This window comes from Canis lupus, chromosome 18 (genome assembly GCF_048164855.1).
Source record: "Canis lupus baileyi chromosome 18, mCanLup2.hap1, whole genome shotgun sequence".
NCBI lineage: Eukaryota > Metazoa > Chordata > Mammalia > Carnivora > Canidae > Canis > Canis lupus.
This window is the reverse complement of record NC_132855.1, coordinates 13,415,483-13,435,160: the sequence shown is the minus strand read 5'-3', so window position 1 is coordinate 13,435,160 and position 19,678 is coordinate 13,415,483. Positions and strand designations below refer to the sequence as shown.

The 19,678-nt window shown below is 47.8% G+C and overlaps 1 protein-coding gene across 1 annotated transcript in view; it reads left to right on the top strand.

The window, feature by feature from the left end:
- Positions 1-620: 620 nt before the first annotated feature.
- EEPD1 (endonuclease/exonuclease/phosphatase family domain containing 1) overlaps positions 621-19,678 on the top strand; it is a 110,318-nt gene continuing 91,260 nt past the window's right edge. The window contains exons 1-2 of the mRNA XM_072783499.1: positions 621-1,002; positions 1,434-2,513. Coding sequence (XP_072639600.1) covers positions 1,636-2,513 — 878 coding nt within the window. The 5' untranslated portion in view covers positions 621-1,002; positions 1,434-1,635. The remainder of the gene's footprint in view (positions 1,003-1,433; positions 2,514-19,678) is intronic.

The window sequence follows — 19,678 nt, the reverse complement described above, 5'->3', positions numbered from 1 at the left end:
CCGGCCGGGGTCTCTCGTAGCAACCCCCCACTCGCGAGCCGCAGGGCCGGGGGCAACCTCGGTGTGACCCGCCGCGGCAGCCGGAGCATCGGCCCCGCCCACTCAGGTCCTAAATCCCGCCCCCGCGCCCCGCGGCCCCGCCCCTCCCGCCCTGGCCCCGCCCCCGCGCTCCCGCATTCCTTCTCCACCCCCACGCGCTCCGGCCACTCCCCGGGTAGCAGGGCCCCGCCCCCCGCGTGCCGGCCCCGCCCCCGCGCCCCTTGGCCCCGCCCCTCCCGCCCTGGCCCCGCCCCCGCGCTCCCGCATTCCTTCCCCACCCCCGGGTAGCAGGGCCACGCCCCCCGCCCTCCCGGCCCCGCCCCCGCCCTCCCGGCCCCGCCCCCACCCTCCCCGGGCCCCGCCCCCGCGCTCCCGCATTCCTTCCCCGCCCCCGCCCCCCGCGCCCCGCGGCCCCGCCCCCGCCCTCCCGGGCCCCGCCCCAGCGCGCTCGGGCTCCGCGCTCCCGGGCTCGGGTCGGCGCCGGGCCCCGCCCCCACGTTCCCCGGGAGTCCCGGGAGGAGTTGCCGCGCGCGGGGGAGGCGTGGCCGTGGTGCCGGCGGAGGCGCGGGCGGCGCGGCCAGGACTTTGGCTCCGACACGGACGCCGAGCTGGAGCCGGGGCTCGGGTGCTGGGCGCCGACGCGGTCCTGGCGGATCCCGCGCCCGACTCGGGCGCAGGACTTTTCGCCTCGATCCACGCAGCTGCGGCGACGCCGCAGGTCCTGGTGCAGCCTCGGGACTCGCCGCCGCCGCCTCCGCGCCGCGCTGCAGCCCCCGCCGGCTCCGGAGAGCGGCTCCGAGAGTTTCTCCCGAGGAAGGAGCCGCGGACGCGCGTCCCCGGGGGCCCCGCCGCCGACCCGCACGCGCGGGCACCAGCCCTGGAGGCGGGGGGCCCGCGGGTCCTGGGCTGGGCTCAGGCTCCGGAGCCGCAGGTGGAAGGACGCCCCGGGGGAGCCGCGGAGAGGTGGGGCGCGGGGACCGGCGGCGGGTCTGGCGGGGTCAAGCCCCTCTCGGTACCTGCACGGGTCGGGACGGGCCTCCCAAGTTGCAGGTGGCGCCGAGGGTCAGGAGGAGGGGTGGGCGTGGGAGCTGCGCCCGGGGGGGGGGGGCGACCTGGGGGGGGACGGCCGCATCGCCGCGAGAGGTGAGAGAGGCCGGACCGGAGACGGGGCTGCCGAGGTCTCTTTCCAAGAGAAGCGGCTCGGAGCGCTTTTGGGGGCGTCATGTGACAGAAGCCGGAGCTCTGCAGGGGAGAATCCATGCGGGCCGGCCTGGCTGTGTGTGTGCAGGAGTTCACGGACTCCTGGCTGCGAACTCCTGCTCTGGCTAGGGAGTGCTAATGCAAACTGATCAACTGATCCAATCGATTTGTGTGTTTATTAATTTGTTTTCCAGGTGGCCAGGTGAAAGGCACTTTGGGACACCCTGGGCATGGAGATTTAGTGTTTGTCTTTGGTGACCGTTTGGTTCCCTGCATCCTGCGCGCCCCCTCCCTCCTTCCGGGCCAGTAAAGGTCCGTCGGGCTTCCCCGCCTCGCCAGGCCAGGGGTTCGGTTCTCCGCGGCGGCGAGGCCTTCCCGGGCCCGAGGCCCGCCGGCATGGGGAGCACGCTGGGCTGCCACCGCTCCATACCGCGGGACCCCTCGGACCTGTCGCATAACCGCAAGTTCAGCGCGGCCTGCAACTTCAGCAACATCCTGGTGAACCAGGAGCGGCTCAACATCAACACGGCCACCGAGGAGGAGCTGATGACCCTGCCCGGCGTGACCCGCGCCGTGGCACGCAGCATCGTGGAGTACCGCGAGTACATCGGTGGCTTCAAGAAGGTGGAGGACCTGGCGCTGGTCAGCGGCGTGGGCGCCACCAAACTGGAGCAGGTCAAGTTTGAGATCTGCGTGAGCAGCAAGGGCAGCTCTGCGCAGCACTCGCCCAGCTCCCTGCGGCGGGACCTGCTGGCCGAGCAGCAGCCTCACCACCTCGCCACCGCCGTGCCGCTCACGCCGCGTGTCAACATCAACACGGCCACCCCGGCGCAGCTCATGAGCATTCGAGGCCTCACGGAGAAGATGGCTGTCAGCATCGTGGACTACCGCCGCGAGCACGGGCCCTTCCGCAGCGTGGAGGACCTGGTGAGGATGGGCGGCATCAATGCAGCCTTCCTGGACAGGATCCGACACCAGGTGTTTGCAGAGCGGTCCAGGCCCCCGTCCACGCACACCAACGGGGGCCTGACCTTCACCGCCAAGCCTCACCCCAGCCCGACCTCGCTGAGCCTGCAGAGTGAGGACCTGGACCTGCCCCCGGGGGGGCCCACCCAGATTATCTCCACCCGCCCTTCCGTAGAGGCCTTTGGAGGCACGAGGGATGGGCGGCCGGTGCTGAGGCTGGCCACCTGGAATGTGCAGGGCTGCTCAGTGGAGAAGGCCAACAACCCCGGGGTGCGAGAAGTGGTGTGCATGACACTCCTGGAAAACAGGTGAGGACAGGAGCCCACCGGGGGTGTTGGCTGCAAAGGCAGTTCTTGCACGGCCTCATCTGCGCATGCAAACGAGTGGGCTTTTAATCGGGGGTAGGGAGGGGGCAAGATTATTTAAGCAGTGTTCTTGAGGCCCCAGCTAATATTGTCACCTGTGGCTGAGCTCTCCTGCTTCAGAATTTCCTGAATTCTGAAGCCATTGGGGCTCGTGGCCCGTATCTTGAACGTGGCATATCTGAGATCAGTTCATAATTTGGGGGTATGTGGAGATTATGTTGGTGTTATTGCTTTGGAGATCGTTGTTTGACTCAGAAGACTTCATGCGGTTTATATCAGATCAGGCGTGCAGAGTCTGGGAACTCTTGCACAATTCTGCACATGAGAAAGAGCTAGTTGGATTTTTTTTTTTTTTAATGAGAGGGAAAGTCACATTTGTTTCACCAAATATGCCTATTTGTATGCACAAAATCATCTGAAAGGCCAGGTATTTGCAAACACATACACTGTGTATATTCACCAAAATGCTGTGAATGAATCACTCCTCATTCTTTTTCCTTATTTAGCCTGAAGTTGGTGTTCAGGTCCACAATTGCAGCCCCAAATGTATGTAACCTCTCATGTCCTGTAGCCAGGAAGGGTCAGGCTGACATGTGGTGAATATTGGCCAGATTTTCCCATCTGAACCACAGGGGAAGGAAGGGCTCCTGACTTGTAGGAAGGGCTCTTATCTCAGCATGTTTACATTATGCACAACACTGCTCTCTGTAGGAACTTCTGTTGACCGCCCCCCCCCCCCATAAAACAAAACAATATTATTGTAGCAGTAACTCCTGCTGTTAGTAAAACAGTGTAGTATATAATGCAATCAGCTTTGGGAAGGAAAGAAGTCTTTATAGTGGTCTCTTCTGGGTCAGAAATCCTCTGATCCTGGTCTTGAGGGACTGTGCTATGCCACCTGCCAGAGCTGGAGTGTGTGTGCGGCCACTAGCTACTTTCCTTTGCACTGGGCTGTCGGTGAGCCTGGCGGGGCAGCCGGCTAGTGACCTGAAGTGAGTTCTCCGCGGACAGTCACGGTGCACTGTGGCAGAGCATCAGGATAAATTAGTGAGGAATAAACCAGGTCACACCGTTTCTCTGGCTCTGTCCCGTGGCACACTGTCATCACAGGTCAGAGCACTGGACCGGGGGAGCTCCTGGGCACTCCTCCTGTGCTGCGGTGTCCTCTGTTTTGCGCTGTAACTCACTCCTTTTGCAAAATCATCTTGTATACAGGTGAGAACTAGACTGAGCACTCGGTGGTATTTATCCAGAATGGCTTAATAATTGCTCTCTTCATCCATAGCAGCATAGGTGCATGTATGGGAGAGGGAAGGGAGGGGGAGGAGAGATGGCTGTTTAATTCCTATTCCTGAGTTTTCTTAAGGCTTAATTTGGGGGGCAAGGGGGATGAATCAGGATCTGAAGTTGCCCCAGGGGGGAACAGCAGACCGGCCGCTCTTGCCCATTTACTGTGACAGTGATTTTTCAAGTGTGGTGTCTGGACCAGCATCAGCATCAGCTACTGACTTAGAGACCCTGGGTCTCTGTGTTTTCATGCATTCTCTGGGTGGTTCCAATACACACTGAAGTTTGAGCCCCATTGTACTGTGTATTGGGCAATCAGCTGTCCCTGTGGCTTGCTCTGTAAAGCACCTTCTCCTGTACTGGCTTTTCTGACAGGATCCATGAATCCATGCAGAGCTTTCCAGGTACTATGTTTTCTTTGGTTCTTCTGATCATCTCTGTGGTTGTTCAACCTCATGATGCTCTTTCTGGCCAGAGTTCGAGGGATGTATTCCACTTCTAGGGTAGATGAATGTGAAGGGTAGGAAACGGGAGAAAGGGCAGGGCACAGTTGGCCTCAGAGCAGGTTCAGCTCTGCAGTGTAGACTTGGGTCAGCCAAGGGCAGGCTGAGAAAAGCACTAGCGACTCCTGTCCAGCACGGAGTTAGGATTTGTCTTGGTGTTTCTTTTTTGGATTTCCTGGAGGGATGATGATTTGTTGAAGACATTTAACTCTGGCGAGAGTGCTAGAAGAACTTACCTGGACCTAGTAGGATGTAGAAGGGAACACCTGTAAGTAACCAGGAATGTGACCTATGTCCCTATCACATTTCTCACCCTTGGCCACGTGTGTTGTCCTGTGGGTTGGTGGTTTCTTTTGCCTGTTCACAATGTGCTCAGAGTGTTCTAGGACTCCTAGCATCTTATTAGGGTCTGGTAAACATACAGTAATAGGCTTAGGGCTTGATCCCCTGTCAAGCTGGAGCAGATCCATTTGTCTGTGTGACTGTCCTTGGGCACCAAAAGATGGCTGGCTGTTACACAGTGGGTCACATGTCCCCAGAACGACAGTGCACATTCTCCGAGAGCTGTGTGTTCATCCTGATTCACAAACATCTCTCGCATTCCAATTGATCCCCTTATTAGTAAGAGGAAATACATTTAGTTTGAGCAAGAATGGATGCTGGTAATTTTCTAGGCGGTTCTTATTTTTGTACATGTGTGTTTATCATCCAAGTATCCTTCATACTTTCTAATACTTCCATATGCATTTGGTTTCCGCATTAACCCGGGAAGTAGGTAATGCTTGTTCTTATTAATGATTCTGCATCTCTGGGCGAGGAAACTAAAACTAAAGACGTTAAATAATTTGTCCTGTAGCTCATTAGAGACTCAGCTGGGAATAGGACCCAGACCTTCTGACTTTAATCCCATGCTCTTTGCGAGCATGCAGTGTTCTGTAAGCAAGCCACCTTCATCCTACCTCTTGTTCAGGCATCCGACCCTCTGCCCAATCAAGGGCACTGGCCAGTTTGTGTGCTAGTCACATTTAAGAAAATAAATCCACTGTAAAGGCCTTTTAATGGATGCCTTGACTCCACCTTTTCTGTGTAAATTCGGTGAAATTCCTTAACCTTTCCAAGTCTCAGTTTTTCCATCTGTTAAATGTAACTAATGAAAGGAAGAAAAAAACCCTTCAAAAAAAGAAATACTTCTTTTGTAAAAGGAAGAGCTGGCTCTTTATTTTCCTTTCTGTGGGTTTGCTTTAGTAGGTATGTTTTCTTAGCCTAAAGGGTGCCAGTGTGGGACTCTAATGGTTAGAGTCCTTTCTCGCCCTGAGATGCTGCTGGGTAGACCAGCGTGTGTGAGCTACAAGAAACGGTGTTTTGCATGAAGACCGAGGTAGGACAGCAGAAAACTAGATAATCCTATGAGCACCAGGAGCCTTCAAGGACATCACCCTGTGGCACAGAGCTGACGAGTTTCATCAGATTCCTTTGCCAAGCCTCAGTCTTGGGCAATGTTACTCCTTGTTCAGTGTTTATGGAGCAAGACAAAAAGAGGAATGCTTCTGCTAAACATCCTTGCAAAATTTGGTGACAGCCCACATATGGAATGAAGATTAATTTTTAATTTTCGGTTTTTGCTGAGTAGTTGTTCTATTTTGAAAAGTCCCTTTGGTTTATGGAAGAATAAGCCCCAGTGGAGCTGACTTTGACAATCTCCAAAAAAATAAATAAATAAAGAGGTTTAATATCCCACTCGCACATTTTCCCCATGGCCTCTTTCAGAAGGGAACGTGTCGAAGTCTTTGGCCTTATAATGATCTCAATCTGTTTTCTTGCTACATGTCTGTCAGCAGTATCAAAGCACAAGGTGAATTAGTGCCTGGCAATGCACACTGATTGTGAGAAATGGGATTTTAGTTGATCAGACTTGATTAGTAGGATCAATGTAGACACAAGCTATCTTGTTGTTTGATTCATCCATTGAAAAATCCATGTTGAGTAGCTGCTGTGTACATGTGTATGCTAAATCCAGGAGTCAGCCTGGCCTGTTATTTAACTTAAGTAAACGTGAATCAGCTTGTGTGGCTCAACCTCAAAATAGTCTGAGAAACCCAGATTTTCAGGAGCGGGGGTGGGGGGGTGGCGGGGGAGTCACTGAGTGTGATTGATTTCTGGTTGTATTTTTCCCATATGAATAATGAACTTATCTTGGGAGACTGAACGGTGGGTAGATGCAGCCAGACATAACATCTAAGGCAAAACGGCCAGCAGCCCTCTTAAAGTAGAAATTACGAAAACTGTTTTGACTGTGGAAACTGAGGCTCAGAGAGATGAAATGGCATCTATGTGGCCTTCAGAAATGTAGATTGGAGTCAGGATCTGGAGCCAGGCTTTGTCTGATTTTAGAGGGGGAGTGGAAGTGTCTCTTCCCAAACACCGTGTCCTTTGACTGACCCTTGGCCCACCTGCTGTTCCCTCCCTGTCTTGGGTCTTAGCTGGCCAGGCATCAGGGCTTCACCCAGACTCCTTGGGCTAAGGCAGGCCCCTGGAGGCCTCTGCTCCTTTCCTGTTTTTCTTCCTCTGAAGGACAGGGCTTATGGTCAGAGGTAGAGCAATCCAGAAGGTGTCAGGGCCTCTCCACCCGGCCCCTCAAATGTGAGTCTATGACCTTGGCTCATCTCCAAGGTAGAGTTCCGGTTTTGTGAGCCAAGGAGCTCTGGGTGGTTTCCAGAGAGAAAGGTGGTCGGTAATAAGACTTCTGTGGATTAATAAGAGAAGATAGTGTGAATGGAGGGAAGTCCTGGTGTGTGCACAAGGCAGGCTTTTTTTTTTTTTTTTTTTTTTTTAAACCAAAGGAAAAGATGTTTATCCTACAAGAAAGATGGGCTCATTTGGGATCTGATTTTGGAGGTCTGATAGTATTGTTTCTCCCAGGGGATATTCATTCCTCTATTATATATTCATTCAACAGATATATCTTTTGAACTCTCACTAGGTACTGGGTTCTGTGTCAGACTCCTGATAACGAGACACAGTCCCTCCTATCATATTAGGTGGGGAGATGGACAAGTCAACCCATAACAGTGGTGAATGCTGAGGGGGGATGGAGGTGAGTTGAAGAGAAGCCCGCTGAGGTGGATGTGGGTCAAGGAAGGCCTCAGCTAAAGCTGATGGATGTAAAGGACCCAGGCATAGAAAAAGTGGTGTATAGTGGGGGGTGGGGGAACAGGGGGCAGAGCCAGATGGCTGGGGCCTCTAGGGCTCTTATTTTAGCAGGAGGAGGTCACAGTTGCAAACTTTGATGCAAAAGTTGATGATTTACCTGTTACCAGGCTGTTCTAGCTGCTGGGAGCATTGGAGGGGAGTGCTTGGAGCAGGTCCTGGAAGTTGGGTAGAGGGTACAATTTGAGAAAGTTGAGTAAAGGCTACCAAGGATAGGGAGTGGGGGGAAGGGCGAGTGGGTGGAGGTGAGAGCATCCTTTAGCGGCAAAGACTGGAAAGCCATGCCTGTGTTTTGGGTGCTGTGGGGATTAACCATGTGGATTCCTAGAAGGCAGGAGGTGGTTAAGGAATCCTGGGCTAGCCCACACGCCTCTGTGTTACATTGACATGATGCAACTTGCCGGCCTGACCGCTGCCCTCTCTTCTTGCCTCACTCTGGACGGGTCCACAGTGCCCCTTCTGGACCGGGAGGGTCTGGGTCCATAGTGGTTGGAGGAAGAGGCCTTGTGGTCTATCCTCTGTGCAGACCAGCTGTCTGATGGGGCCACTTTAGTTTTAGTATCAATGGTACGTGTAGCAATGACATATCTGGGGGGGGGGGTTTGGGGTAACTATTTCTATTAAAAGACACTTAAATTTAGTTCATCATTGGTTGAGAGCACCCCCTCCTGACGTCCTCTTCAGGGATGTTAGGGACCCAGGGAAAGCCTACCCTGTCCTCAAGGAGCTCACAATCTGACATAGGGACACATCTGCTGGTACTTAGCCGCGTGCCATGGGCTGTGAGGGAGGAGGTGAAGCTTATGCACAGGGATGTGGTACCTGTCTGCCGGGCTCCCGAGGTGTGTGCAGTCCTCCTGTAGGGGAAGGATAGGACCAGGTCAGGTGGTTGGGAGGGAGCTAATGTGGAGAGGACAGTGGGATCTGAGCGGTAAGAGCAGGGTGAAAGTCAGCAGCCCCCTGCAGTTCCTGACGCTCAGGGGTCCAGGCTGGCTCAGCGCCCAGGCTTATAATCTGAAATATTCAGGCAGGGAGCACAGCAGGTTTCCGTGAACAGTGCCTCACAGTAGAGAATAGTATTGAGGTAGGTGTTATTTGCAGTGTGTTATTTTTATCTCAAAATTACCCTACTTTACAAAAGGTTTTATCTCAGAGTTCCTCAATAATGATCTCTGCCAATAACAAAATGATGCATTTCACTAAAATTTGATGTGAGGGTAGTGAGGGTAGTGATGTATAGTTGAGTGGAAATTTCACACCAGTGACAGCTGGTGTCAAAACATCCAGCAGGTGCCACAGAAATGCCCCCCTCTACCTCTAGGCATGTAGTCCTCAGCAAATTTTTAGGAACCTCAAAAGCTGCCTGACCCTGTTGCTGTGACCATATGCAGGCATGGTCCGGCCAGCAGCTCTTATTGTAATATTTTGATTGGCAGCTGCCAAACAGCTGGAGAGGAACCCTGGGGAGGTATACTCAGAGTAAATGTTTCATTGTAAAGAAAAGTCTTGAATTCTTCTACCAAACTGCTGGATAAAGAAACCCTTGGGTTTTCTTTCCTGAGCAGAGCTGCCTCTACCTATGTTGCTTTGTCATTTGTTTCCAACAGTCCTATTTCCTGCAAATTCTATTTTGGTTCAACCATTACCTGATTAAGCTGTTAAGCTGGGCCTTCAGTTGTTTTATCTAGAGGCCACTGTAAACTCCCGAAATGCAGTGCCGCAGCCAAGGGAATGTTGTTCACGTTGCCACATTGAAAGCTGCGTGCATTTGGAGTGCGGTTTTGTCATGTTCCAGGGATCTGAATCCTGTTTGCTCGCCCAAAAGTTGCTAGATGAAAGCCGTACTTGGTCTTTCTTAGCTTGTGCTAAAAGCACAGTGTCTTTTGAAGCAGGAGGTCTCGGATGGATTGTTGTTTTTTAAAAAATACTGATCTAAAAAAAATACTGATATAATACTCTGTAAGGAAAAAAAATAAACCAACTTCTTTAGAATGTATTTTTGATAAGCAAATTCAGCCTGACTTATAATGTTTTGCAGTCTTCATTTTCTTAGACGACGAAAAAGTAAACATTCTGCTGGCCTTGAAGTAGCAATGATTGGCATTGGGCTGTGGACTCATCTGCCAGTAGACTCAGGGCTCTGGCCTTCCTTGCTCGGTGGGCAGCCTCTGCAGTGTCTGGCCACTGCGTTGCTTTACTGGTCAGTTCTTTACAAAGTGGCTCCCATTCATTTTTAATTTGAAGACCCATTTAAAAAAAAAAACAGCAAAATACTGCAGGTCGCTCCCACCACCCAGTGGTGGTTGTATTTTCAGTGTCCTCGTGGAGAAAGTAGTTGTACTAAAAACAGAAATAATGGCAGTTAACATTGATCATTCCTGCAGCCGAGGCCCAGAGCCCAGTCGCTTCACAAGTGGGCATCACCATTAGCCCGCTGGTACAGCTACAGAGAGATGGCTCAGAGAAGCTGAGTAATTTTCCCCAAGGTCACACAGCTTTTAAGTGGTGGAGCTTGGACTATGTAGCCCAAGCAATTAAACCCCAAAGTTTGATGATAAAAGCTACTCTGAGCTCACTCATGCTCTTCCATGTGCTTGTCTTTATTCACCGCCCTAGCCTGCATACCTGCGACTGGACTAGATGTTCTCCTAACAACTTGGTTTGAGTTCCCTAGGTCATGATCTTTCATAAGTATGCGGATCCATAATGATATCTGTGGGTGTATCTTGTCCTTGTTTCTTCAGAGTGGAGCGAGGATATTTGCAACGTCGTCTGAGTGCAAGATACTATATTTTTACAACTTGTCAGTCTTTTACAATGGTCTTGCCCACACCTATTAAGACAACAGTTTCTTTAAATAACTTGCTTTTATAGAAACTTCTCAAGCATTTTTCTCAGTTTTCTTCAAAAAACTACTTCTGTTTCTGCTCACATTCCTATTTCATCTGTTGAGGTTACATTCCAGGAGACCACGGTAGCATGTACAACTGACATAAACAAATCCGGGAACAGATACAGCTGACCCTGGGTAAGCACATGATGGACAGCTGATCTGTTCAGGAGGACTCTGTGTACCATGGGCATCCATCCCTCTGCGTGTTTTCTGAAGGGACTGAGGATAGTCTTCTGGGTCCCCGAGTAGAGGTTGGTTAGGAGAACATCTATGGTGTCTTGAAAAATGCTGGTATCTGGGCACCTGGGCCCAAATAATATTATTTATAGAGTCTAAGGACAATATTTGCCGTATATGTGTATTGCAGACCTCTGGCGGTAACAGCAGACTGTTACCGACCCACTATTATTTTCTCTAGAAGATTGACTCAAAAATTATAACCAATTATAAGGTCAGGGCTCACTGTCCCAAAACCCAACTACCCCCCCCCCAAATATCCTGCAACTTTTAGAAATAAAAGAGGTGAAGAAGTAATGAGCTTTTTGTTGTTGTTTACTTGTTTAAGACCTATCTTAGGCAGCATTTTCTCCAGTAACATAGATGGGCTGCGTATGACATTCGTGAATAACAGTAAACTGGGAGGGATTTAAGCAAGTGGACTGGACTAGGGAAAGTACCTTATAAAGTACCTCCCCAAGTGTGTCACTCTGCACCTTCTTTTTTAACTGTTCCAAATTCAGTTTTCAGGTTTGATTTTTCGTTAATGTTGAATCCATGTCCATATGAAACTATACTGGAGACCGTTGTATTCAGCATGTACACACATGCTCAACTCAGTTAAATGCTGGGCAAGACTGTTTGAGGTTGATTTGTGGTCTTCAATGATGTGACTGTTATCCAACATTACTAATAAACCAACATTTCTAATAAAAATGCAACTAGTTAAATACTGTTAGCAGTTTTGACATAGAAATAGAAGATGCTGCTATCTTTTAAACTTTGGGGTAAATTTAATTAAAGAGCTTCTGAGATTATAAGATGTTTGTTTAAAATGTTACCATTTACAACTATTTATCAAATCTATGAAAACCAGGCATTTCTTGTCCCTGATCTACCAAACTAGATGATGGGAACTCCCCTCTACATGCTAGCTAGGATCCTGCCCGATTCATAGGCTGATTAACAAAACCAAATAGATCTTTGGAGGAGAAAAGAGTTAAACAAGATGGAGACCAAGAGATGATTGTAAGATCACCCATAACCATTGATTTCAAATGCAATGCTTGCGTTCATCAAACAGCTGTGGTATTCTTATTTATTGATTGTACCTAGTAAAGGTTACATATTTAAATATATACACTTCTTCTAAAACATAAAAGTCTCTTCCATTCCTTAGGTATTTTCTAGAGAGGGAAAATGATCACTATATCTGCCAAATGCCTTTCAATTCCAAGAAGGAAAAGCAATTGCTCCCACGGATAAGATGTGTCTTGTTTGCTACAGCTGTCCTAACAAAGTGCCGCAGACTCGGTGACCTGAAGAACAGAAATTAATTTTCTCACACTTCTGGAGGCTATAGGTCCAAAACTGAGGTGTTGACAGGGTTTTTGTTTGTTAGTTTTATTTGTTTTCCTGAGGCCTTTCTCCTTGGCTTGTAGAGGACCATCTTCTCACTGTGTTTCAAATGGTTATCCTTCAGTACCTGTGTATATCCAGATTTCCTCTTCTTCTTCTTCTTTTTCTCTTTCTTTCTTTTTTCTTTTCTTTTCTTTTTTTTCTTTTTTTTGAAGTAGGCTCCACACCCAGGAGCCTAACACAGGGCTCAAACTCATGACCATGAGATCAAGACCTGAGCCAAGATCGAGTTGGATGGTTAACTGACTGAGCCACCCAGGTGCCCCAATCAAATTTCCTCTTCTTAAAAGGACACAAGTCATATTGGATTGGAGCCACTCTAATGGATTTCTTTTACCTTCATTACCTCTTTAGAGACCCTGTCTCCAAATGCAGTCACATTTTGGGGGTTTGGACTTCAGTGTATGGCTTTTGGGGACACAATTCAACCCATAACAAAATGATGTAAGAAAAATCGCCCAGGGATTCCTTCTTGGCTCTTTGTGAAGAATCTGTTTCTCAGGTAAAACCTGGAAAGATGATGATTCAAGATACTTGTTTAACAGTTTAAATGCTAGATAGTCCTGGAGTGATACTCTGCCCGACAAGAGGGAAGCTTTTCTTGCCAGCCACAGTCAGCGTGGACCAGTTCAGGGCTGAGATCCTTGAACTTCTCTCTTTGCAACTTGCCAATCCTTGGTTTTCTTCTGAAATGTAGCAGTCACCCCAAACCTTTTCCTCATGCTGCCAAGGCAGTAGTTCCACTTTGCCGAGTTCCTTGCTTGCCCTTGGCTGCAAGTGATGGTGACACACGAGTCTGTCTGCCCTTTAGAATTTAGTGCCCTTAAGAAGTGCTGGGGAAAGGTGAGAATCAGAGGGACCACCATGAAGTCCACTCAAATTCAGCTCTCCTTGCCTTGTATTGGTAAGCACTGTAGCAGCGGGCTCCCCTGTTGGCCTGTGTTCCCCTCCAAAGCCGTCATTCTGTTATAATTGCCTGTGCGATGTCGTCTGCACTCCTAGACTGTAGTACGGCCTACTTTCAACATGATAACACTCAGGGATTTGTGGAAAGAAGAAACCACCACTGACATTTATTGACTGTTTACTTTGCCCCAAGTGCTATTGCTAAGCCTTTTATCTTCACACCATCCCAGTGAGCTAGGTAAAGTATCCCCACCTTACATGTACAGAAACTTATCTTAAAGAATTTAAGTAAACTTGTTCAAGGTCACATGGTTGGTGCACGTGGAGCAAAAAGTCAAACCCAGGAAGAATTACTTGGAGACCAAAATCTTTTATGATCAAAGGCGGAGAATCCATAAACTTGAAGATTTCCTAGACTTTTTATATCTGAAAAGCATGAAAAGCCAAGTTAAATTGGAGAGTACTCCCTGGAGTGGGTCCCAGCCGATACTGAGGAAATCATCCTATTCTATCATCCGGTGAAGTCAGAAATGTGGGGCTTTCGGGGTGCTGGATTTTTAAAATTGCGATATAATTTACATACATACCCTTCTAAAGCGTACAGTTCAGTGGGTTTTGGTATATGCACAAAGTTGTGCAGCCCTCACCACTATTCTAGAACATTTTCATCACCCCAGGAGGAAACTCTCTATGCTTTAGCAATCATCTCCCCCCCTCAACCCAACTGCCCCAGCACCTGGCAACCCCCAAGCTACTTTCTGGACATTTCATATAAATGGGATTATATAACATGTGGACTTTTCTGTCTGGCTTCTTTTACTTAGCATGTTTCAAGGTTCATTCTCGTCGTGGTATGTGTATTTCTTTTTTTTTAATGGCTGAATACTGTTCCATTATATGGATATACCACATTTTTTTATTCATTTGTCAGCTGATGAACAATTGGGTTGTTTCTACTTTCTGGCCATTATGAACAATGCTGCTGTGTACATTCATGTGCAAGTTTTTGTGTGGACATCCGTTTTAATTTCCCTTGGGTATATATGTAGGAGTAGAGTTTCTGAGTCACATGGTAATTCTGTGTTTAACATTTTGAGGAACTACTAGACTGTTTTCCAGATTGGCTGCACCATTTTACATTCCCCTGAGCAATAGATGAGGTGTCCTATTTCTCCACATCCTCTCTACCATTTGTTATTCCCTTTTTCTCTTTTTCCCTTTTTCTTTTCTTTTTCTCTTTTTAATTATAGCCATACTGGTGGGCATGAAGCAGTATCTCATTGGGGGTTTGAGTTGCATTTCTCTAATGACTAATGACGATATTGAGCATCTTCTCATGTGTTTACTGTCTTTTGTAGATCTTCTTCGGAGAAATGTCTGTGCAGATCTGGGTGGGCTGTTTTCACACCTGTTTCCAAGCTGATAAAATACAAGATATTTTTATGCTAACTCACTCCTTACTCCATATCCTCCCTCTTTCTTGCCCCTTAATCGTGGGGTCATTATGCCGGAACCTAAACTAGAATAATCACTTTGTAATAGGAAAAAGTGCCCACTGTCCTACAGGAACACCCTTCCCCTCCCCACCCCATCTCAGGGGGAACATGGAGAATTCCATTTCGTGCTTCATTATTCTGGCTGGAGCGGTCTGTCAACACTGGACTTTTAACACTGCCCTTGAGAAGTACTGGATGTCTTCTGATTTTTATATTTAAAGTATATGTTTTGGATGGAACTCTAGCACTTTTTATGTACAGCCAAATGTAACATACAGCATGCCAGGATTTGCAATGAGAGGTGAGCTTTGGATGGTTCATGACAATATCTGCACATGACAGGACCCCGCACCAGAACCCTGAAGGAGCACTTTCCATAAGACTCTCACCCATCAGTGCTAGGCCTCACTTCTGTTTGGTTTATTTTTAAAAAGTCTTTTCTTCTTCATCCCCATCCCTATCCATCCCCTTCCATAGGTCCCCAGTGCAAAGTGCTAAATAAATGTCCTTAGACATCTCTCTGAAAAATGGAGTGCTTTCAATCTGCAGAAACCCTGTGTTTTTATGGTTGCCAGCTAGCTCTCTGCTCCTGATGGCTGCTTAGCCACTGGCCGTGTGCAAGGACAGGTACCACGTATACTTGTCCATCCCCAGGTGGTGACACACCATGCTGCCTTGGGTTCCCTGCTACCAGTGAGACCAGCATGTCCTTCACGTACTTTTCAGGCATTTGGATTTCCTCTTTGGGGAACAAGTTTTCTCAACTGTTGCTCATTTTGTAAACTTTAAAATTGCCTTTAAAAATGTTTTCTTATTATTTTTAGTTGTTTGGAAGTTTGTGCATATTCTAGATGCCAATCCCCAGAGATTGCAAAGTTCTTTTCCCAGCCCATCACCCTCTGTTAACTTTGCGTTTGGTGCCCTTCATGCAACAGAAATTCTTCATTTCGATGTGGTCGAGTCTGCCAGTTTCTCTTCTGGCTGCTGCTTCACAAATCCATCCCCAACCCCCTGCACTGAGTTCATACCTACATTTTCCTCTTTGTTTCTATATTTTATAGTTTCCTTTTGCATCTACGTTTTTAGTCTATCTGGAGAATACCTTTGTGTAGGGGTGAGGTGGGGACCACCTACAAACAGGTTATCCTCCCCGCCCAACTTGGGACACCACCCTTACCAGATGGGTACACGCGTCTCATGGTCCATTTGTGTGGGTCTGTTTGTTCCCACATTGTTAATAATACCGTGGTGTCTGGTCGAGTGAGTGTTTGTCCTTTGTGTCTACTTCAAGATTTCCTTAACTGTGTAAATTTTAGAGTCAGTTCGAGTCTCAAACATCCTGTTGGATTTTTTTATTGGAATTGCATGAATTTTACAGATGAAGTTTGAGAAAATTTGACATCATTGCAATGTTAGCTTGCCCTTTCTTTGAACCTCTGTATTTCTTCATTTATGTAATAAGTCTTCTTTTGGAATATTTAATAGATTTTCATATATTTCTCTGTGGAGGTTCTATGTATTGGTTGTTAGGTCAAATCTTTGATACTTTGATTTTTTATTTTTAAAATCTCAAGAGAAGTTCTCTAGTTTTGTTGTCACTCATTCTAGTGGTTAACTATCCTTATGACGACACCACTCTTCCTCTACTTACTATACATCCTTCATTTGTAGTTTAGGCCCATTTTGCTGAATCTTTCCTGGTAGAAGAAAAAAACAGCCAACCAGAACCCCTGTGAGGCTCTTTCTGGATATTTGGAGACCTCCATTCAGTCTCCTTCCACCTTATAGTCTCTCTCTGATTAATGTAACTTCATTTTGCCTTTTTCCATGGTTTGTATTTTTCAAGGATAAATCAATTCTCTGACAAATCAATACTATAGACCTCAGATTGTCCTTTTTTTTTTTTAAGTTTCTTTATTTCTTTTAGTAATCGCTACACCCAACATGGGGTTTGGACCCACAACCCTGAGATCTGAAGTCATGCACTCTTCTGACTGAGCCAGCCAGATTGCCTCAGATTGTCCTCCTTGTTTGAGTAGGTATATGAATATGAGTGGACTCAGTGGAAGAACCTAAAGACATGCCACCAGCTTAAACCAAGCCAAAAAAAAAAAAAAAAAAAAAAGTAGCGACCCTAAAATATAAATGTTTAAATTCAAAACTAATGTTATTTGTGCAGAACAACTAGCAACAGATTGTATTTTATTGTAGGTCAACTTTGAGATCAGAGACCTTGGAATTATCTTTAATAGTTCAAACATCATTTATAGAGTCTCATTTCTTACAAATCTTATTTGCTTCTCACGTGTCCGTGGATTCCTCTCAGTCTGACCACAGACATATGTCTGTACATGCCTCCACCCACAGAGTGTCTGGATATGTGTGAGTTATAAATATACCCATCATTTTAAATAGATCTTTATCTTTAGTGTTAATTGCTTCTTTCTTCTTCCACTTTCTCAGTGAGTAAGTCAAATTGGGAGGACCTGTCTGCAGCTGGCTGTGTACTGCCTTCAAACTAACTATTTGTAAGTTCTTCTCTGTAGTTAGTCTCAGCCAAACCCAATGGTACTTGGCATCTTATTTCATCTAAAAGCAACCCAGGTGAAAATGAGAAATTTCTTTTTCTATAATCAGGTTTCTAAATGGCCCGGGGGCTGCTAAAGTCAACGTCAGGTGCCATGACCTAGGTAGGTTTTTTGTGTAGTGCAAGGCCAGATTGTGTAGTTTTTTTTGGTGTCCAAGTAGGGGTCTTCAGTTTTGATATGAAACATTTAAAACATACAGAAAAATATAAATAAAACTTGGCAGACTTCCTCCCTCTTATCCATGCATTTTACTTTCTTGAGGGCCTAGAGCCCTTTTATCCCACTGTCATTCCTTTGGATCCCCCACCCCCACCCCATCACCACCACCCTTATGTGCTTGGAATATTTCCTTCCTTACAAGACTTGGTGGGCAGCAGAGTCTACCACCCATGGGGGAAGTTGGAAATACAAAGGCTTGCTTTCCCAGCATCCTTTGCAGTTAGGGTCTGGGTTCTGCAGGCCGGTGAGTTTGTTCTAATCTCTGAGTTGGGAGCCAGTGGTATTGACAGCTCAGAGACATGAAGAGCTCACGCCAGCCATGGGGACAGTTTGCACAGGATCGTGTCCCTGGGACAGCAGAGTGTGGCTGCTGGAGGGTAGTGGTGTCCAAGGGTGGGTGCTGTTGGATGCCTATGCTGCAACATCACGAGTTCGGAATTGTGGCAGTGGGGTGCTCACTCCTCAGTCTTGGGTCCTGTTTGCCCCTTATTCCTGATTGCCCAGTCCTAGCTTCTTAATATCCTTTTAACGAGGTCCTTTTTTGCTTCAGTTGGTTGGTGTTGCTTTCTGTTTCTTGGTCAGGTCAAGAATCCTGACCAATACACTCTGATATATAGGCCCTCACAGTAATTTTAAAATGCTCTGTAGCCAACAAAATCTTTTCTTAAATGAAATTTCAGGAGGAAGCACAGTATGCAAAGCCAATGAAAGGAGAGCCTCTTTGGGTGAAGAGTCTCCACGGTGCAAGCAAGGTTGAAAATCCACAGCCCTGGACCTTTCTTGACGTTAGATCAGTTCCTGCCTCTCTGCCTTTGTTGCCTAAGCCTTGTTTTCTCTGCCATGCAGCTACTGGATGAGCAGAGGGTGGTGCTTGCTAGTGGTTCCTCATCGGTTTGTGTTTCCAGGCCCTCAAGACTCTGGCCTTCTCTTTGATGGCTTTCACCAGGTGGGTGGTTACAAAGCTGGCCCCTGTCCAGACCCTGCACAAGTGTGGATACTTAGATCAAAGGACATTTGTTGCATGTCTTTCTTAGAGTCTTCTTCAAAACACACATCCATTTTTTTTTGAGGTTTTATTTATTCATGAGAGACACAGAGAGAGGCAGAGACACAGGCAGAAGGAGAAGCAGGCTCCCCATGGGGAACCTGATGTGGGACTCGATCCCAGGACCCTGGGATCAGATTGCCTCAGATTGTCCTCCTTATTTGAGTAGGTATATAAATATGAGTGGCAGACACTTAACCACTGAGCCACCCAGGCGCCCCAACACACATCCATTTTTAAGATAAAAAAACCTTAACAGTCAACTGATGAAATTTACCCTCACATATGGAAAAAGGATGTGTTTTAGAGTGGCGCCTCTCAACCTAAGCAATTTTGACTTACAATTTTTTTTTCACTTTGAGGTTATTATAGATCCACATTCTGACATTTGGGACCAGATAATTCTTATTTGTGGGGGCTGGCTTGTGCATTGTGGGGTGTTTACTGACATCCCTGGCCTCTATCCACTAGATGCCGGGAGCACCCTCCTTCTCCAGGTGTGACAACCAAAAATGTCTACAGGCATTCATTGCCAAATTAACGTCTCCTTGGAGGTAAAATCATCTTCTCTAGGCCCATTTGTAAAGAAGGCACAGAGAGCAGTGTGACCGTTGTGGGGACCGGGGCCTAGCCTGGCTGATTTCCCTTGGCTTCAGTAGAAGTGCTGGACCCTAGGGCATGAGCTGGGTAGGGAAGGAGGGAAGCCAGAAGGGTTGAGAGGAAGATCCCTTGGTCTCAACAAGGTTGAAGAAGGAGTGTGGGTGACCTCTAGCAACTGGAGAGCTGGGATGGGGTAGGGGCTGGAGCGTGTATGATTTCAGCCATGGAGTGACTGCGTGTGGAGTAGAAGGCACAGTTAGGGAGGTAAGGCCCTAAAATTCCTCTGTACCCCTGACCCCCTTGCTGGGACCACTAAGTAAAGAAGGTACTTGGGAGCCACAGACTGATCCACCTCTCTGGTGATGAGGGTGAGCCTGGGATGTGGAAAGGGCAGGAAGGTTAAGCAAAGGCCCTATGGAAGGAGATTCCCTAAAGAGGACAAAGCAAGGTCTTCCCGTGGGAGGTTGATATACCTGCTGAACTACAGCTCACTGCCAGAGCTGCTCAGAGAGAATCTCTTCCCTCCTGTGGTTCAGCGCAGAGCAGAACTCTGGAAGGAAAGAAGAGGTGTAGGGTTCATTATCTCCGGGCCTCATTTTACAATAGGAAAATTGGGTCTTATGGGAGCCTAGTGAATTTGGCAAGTTCTCTTAGGCAATGGCCATTTGAATAAAATTATTTCTGTCCTCCGATGCTGGGAGGTATCAGCTTAACAATAACCCACAACCC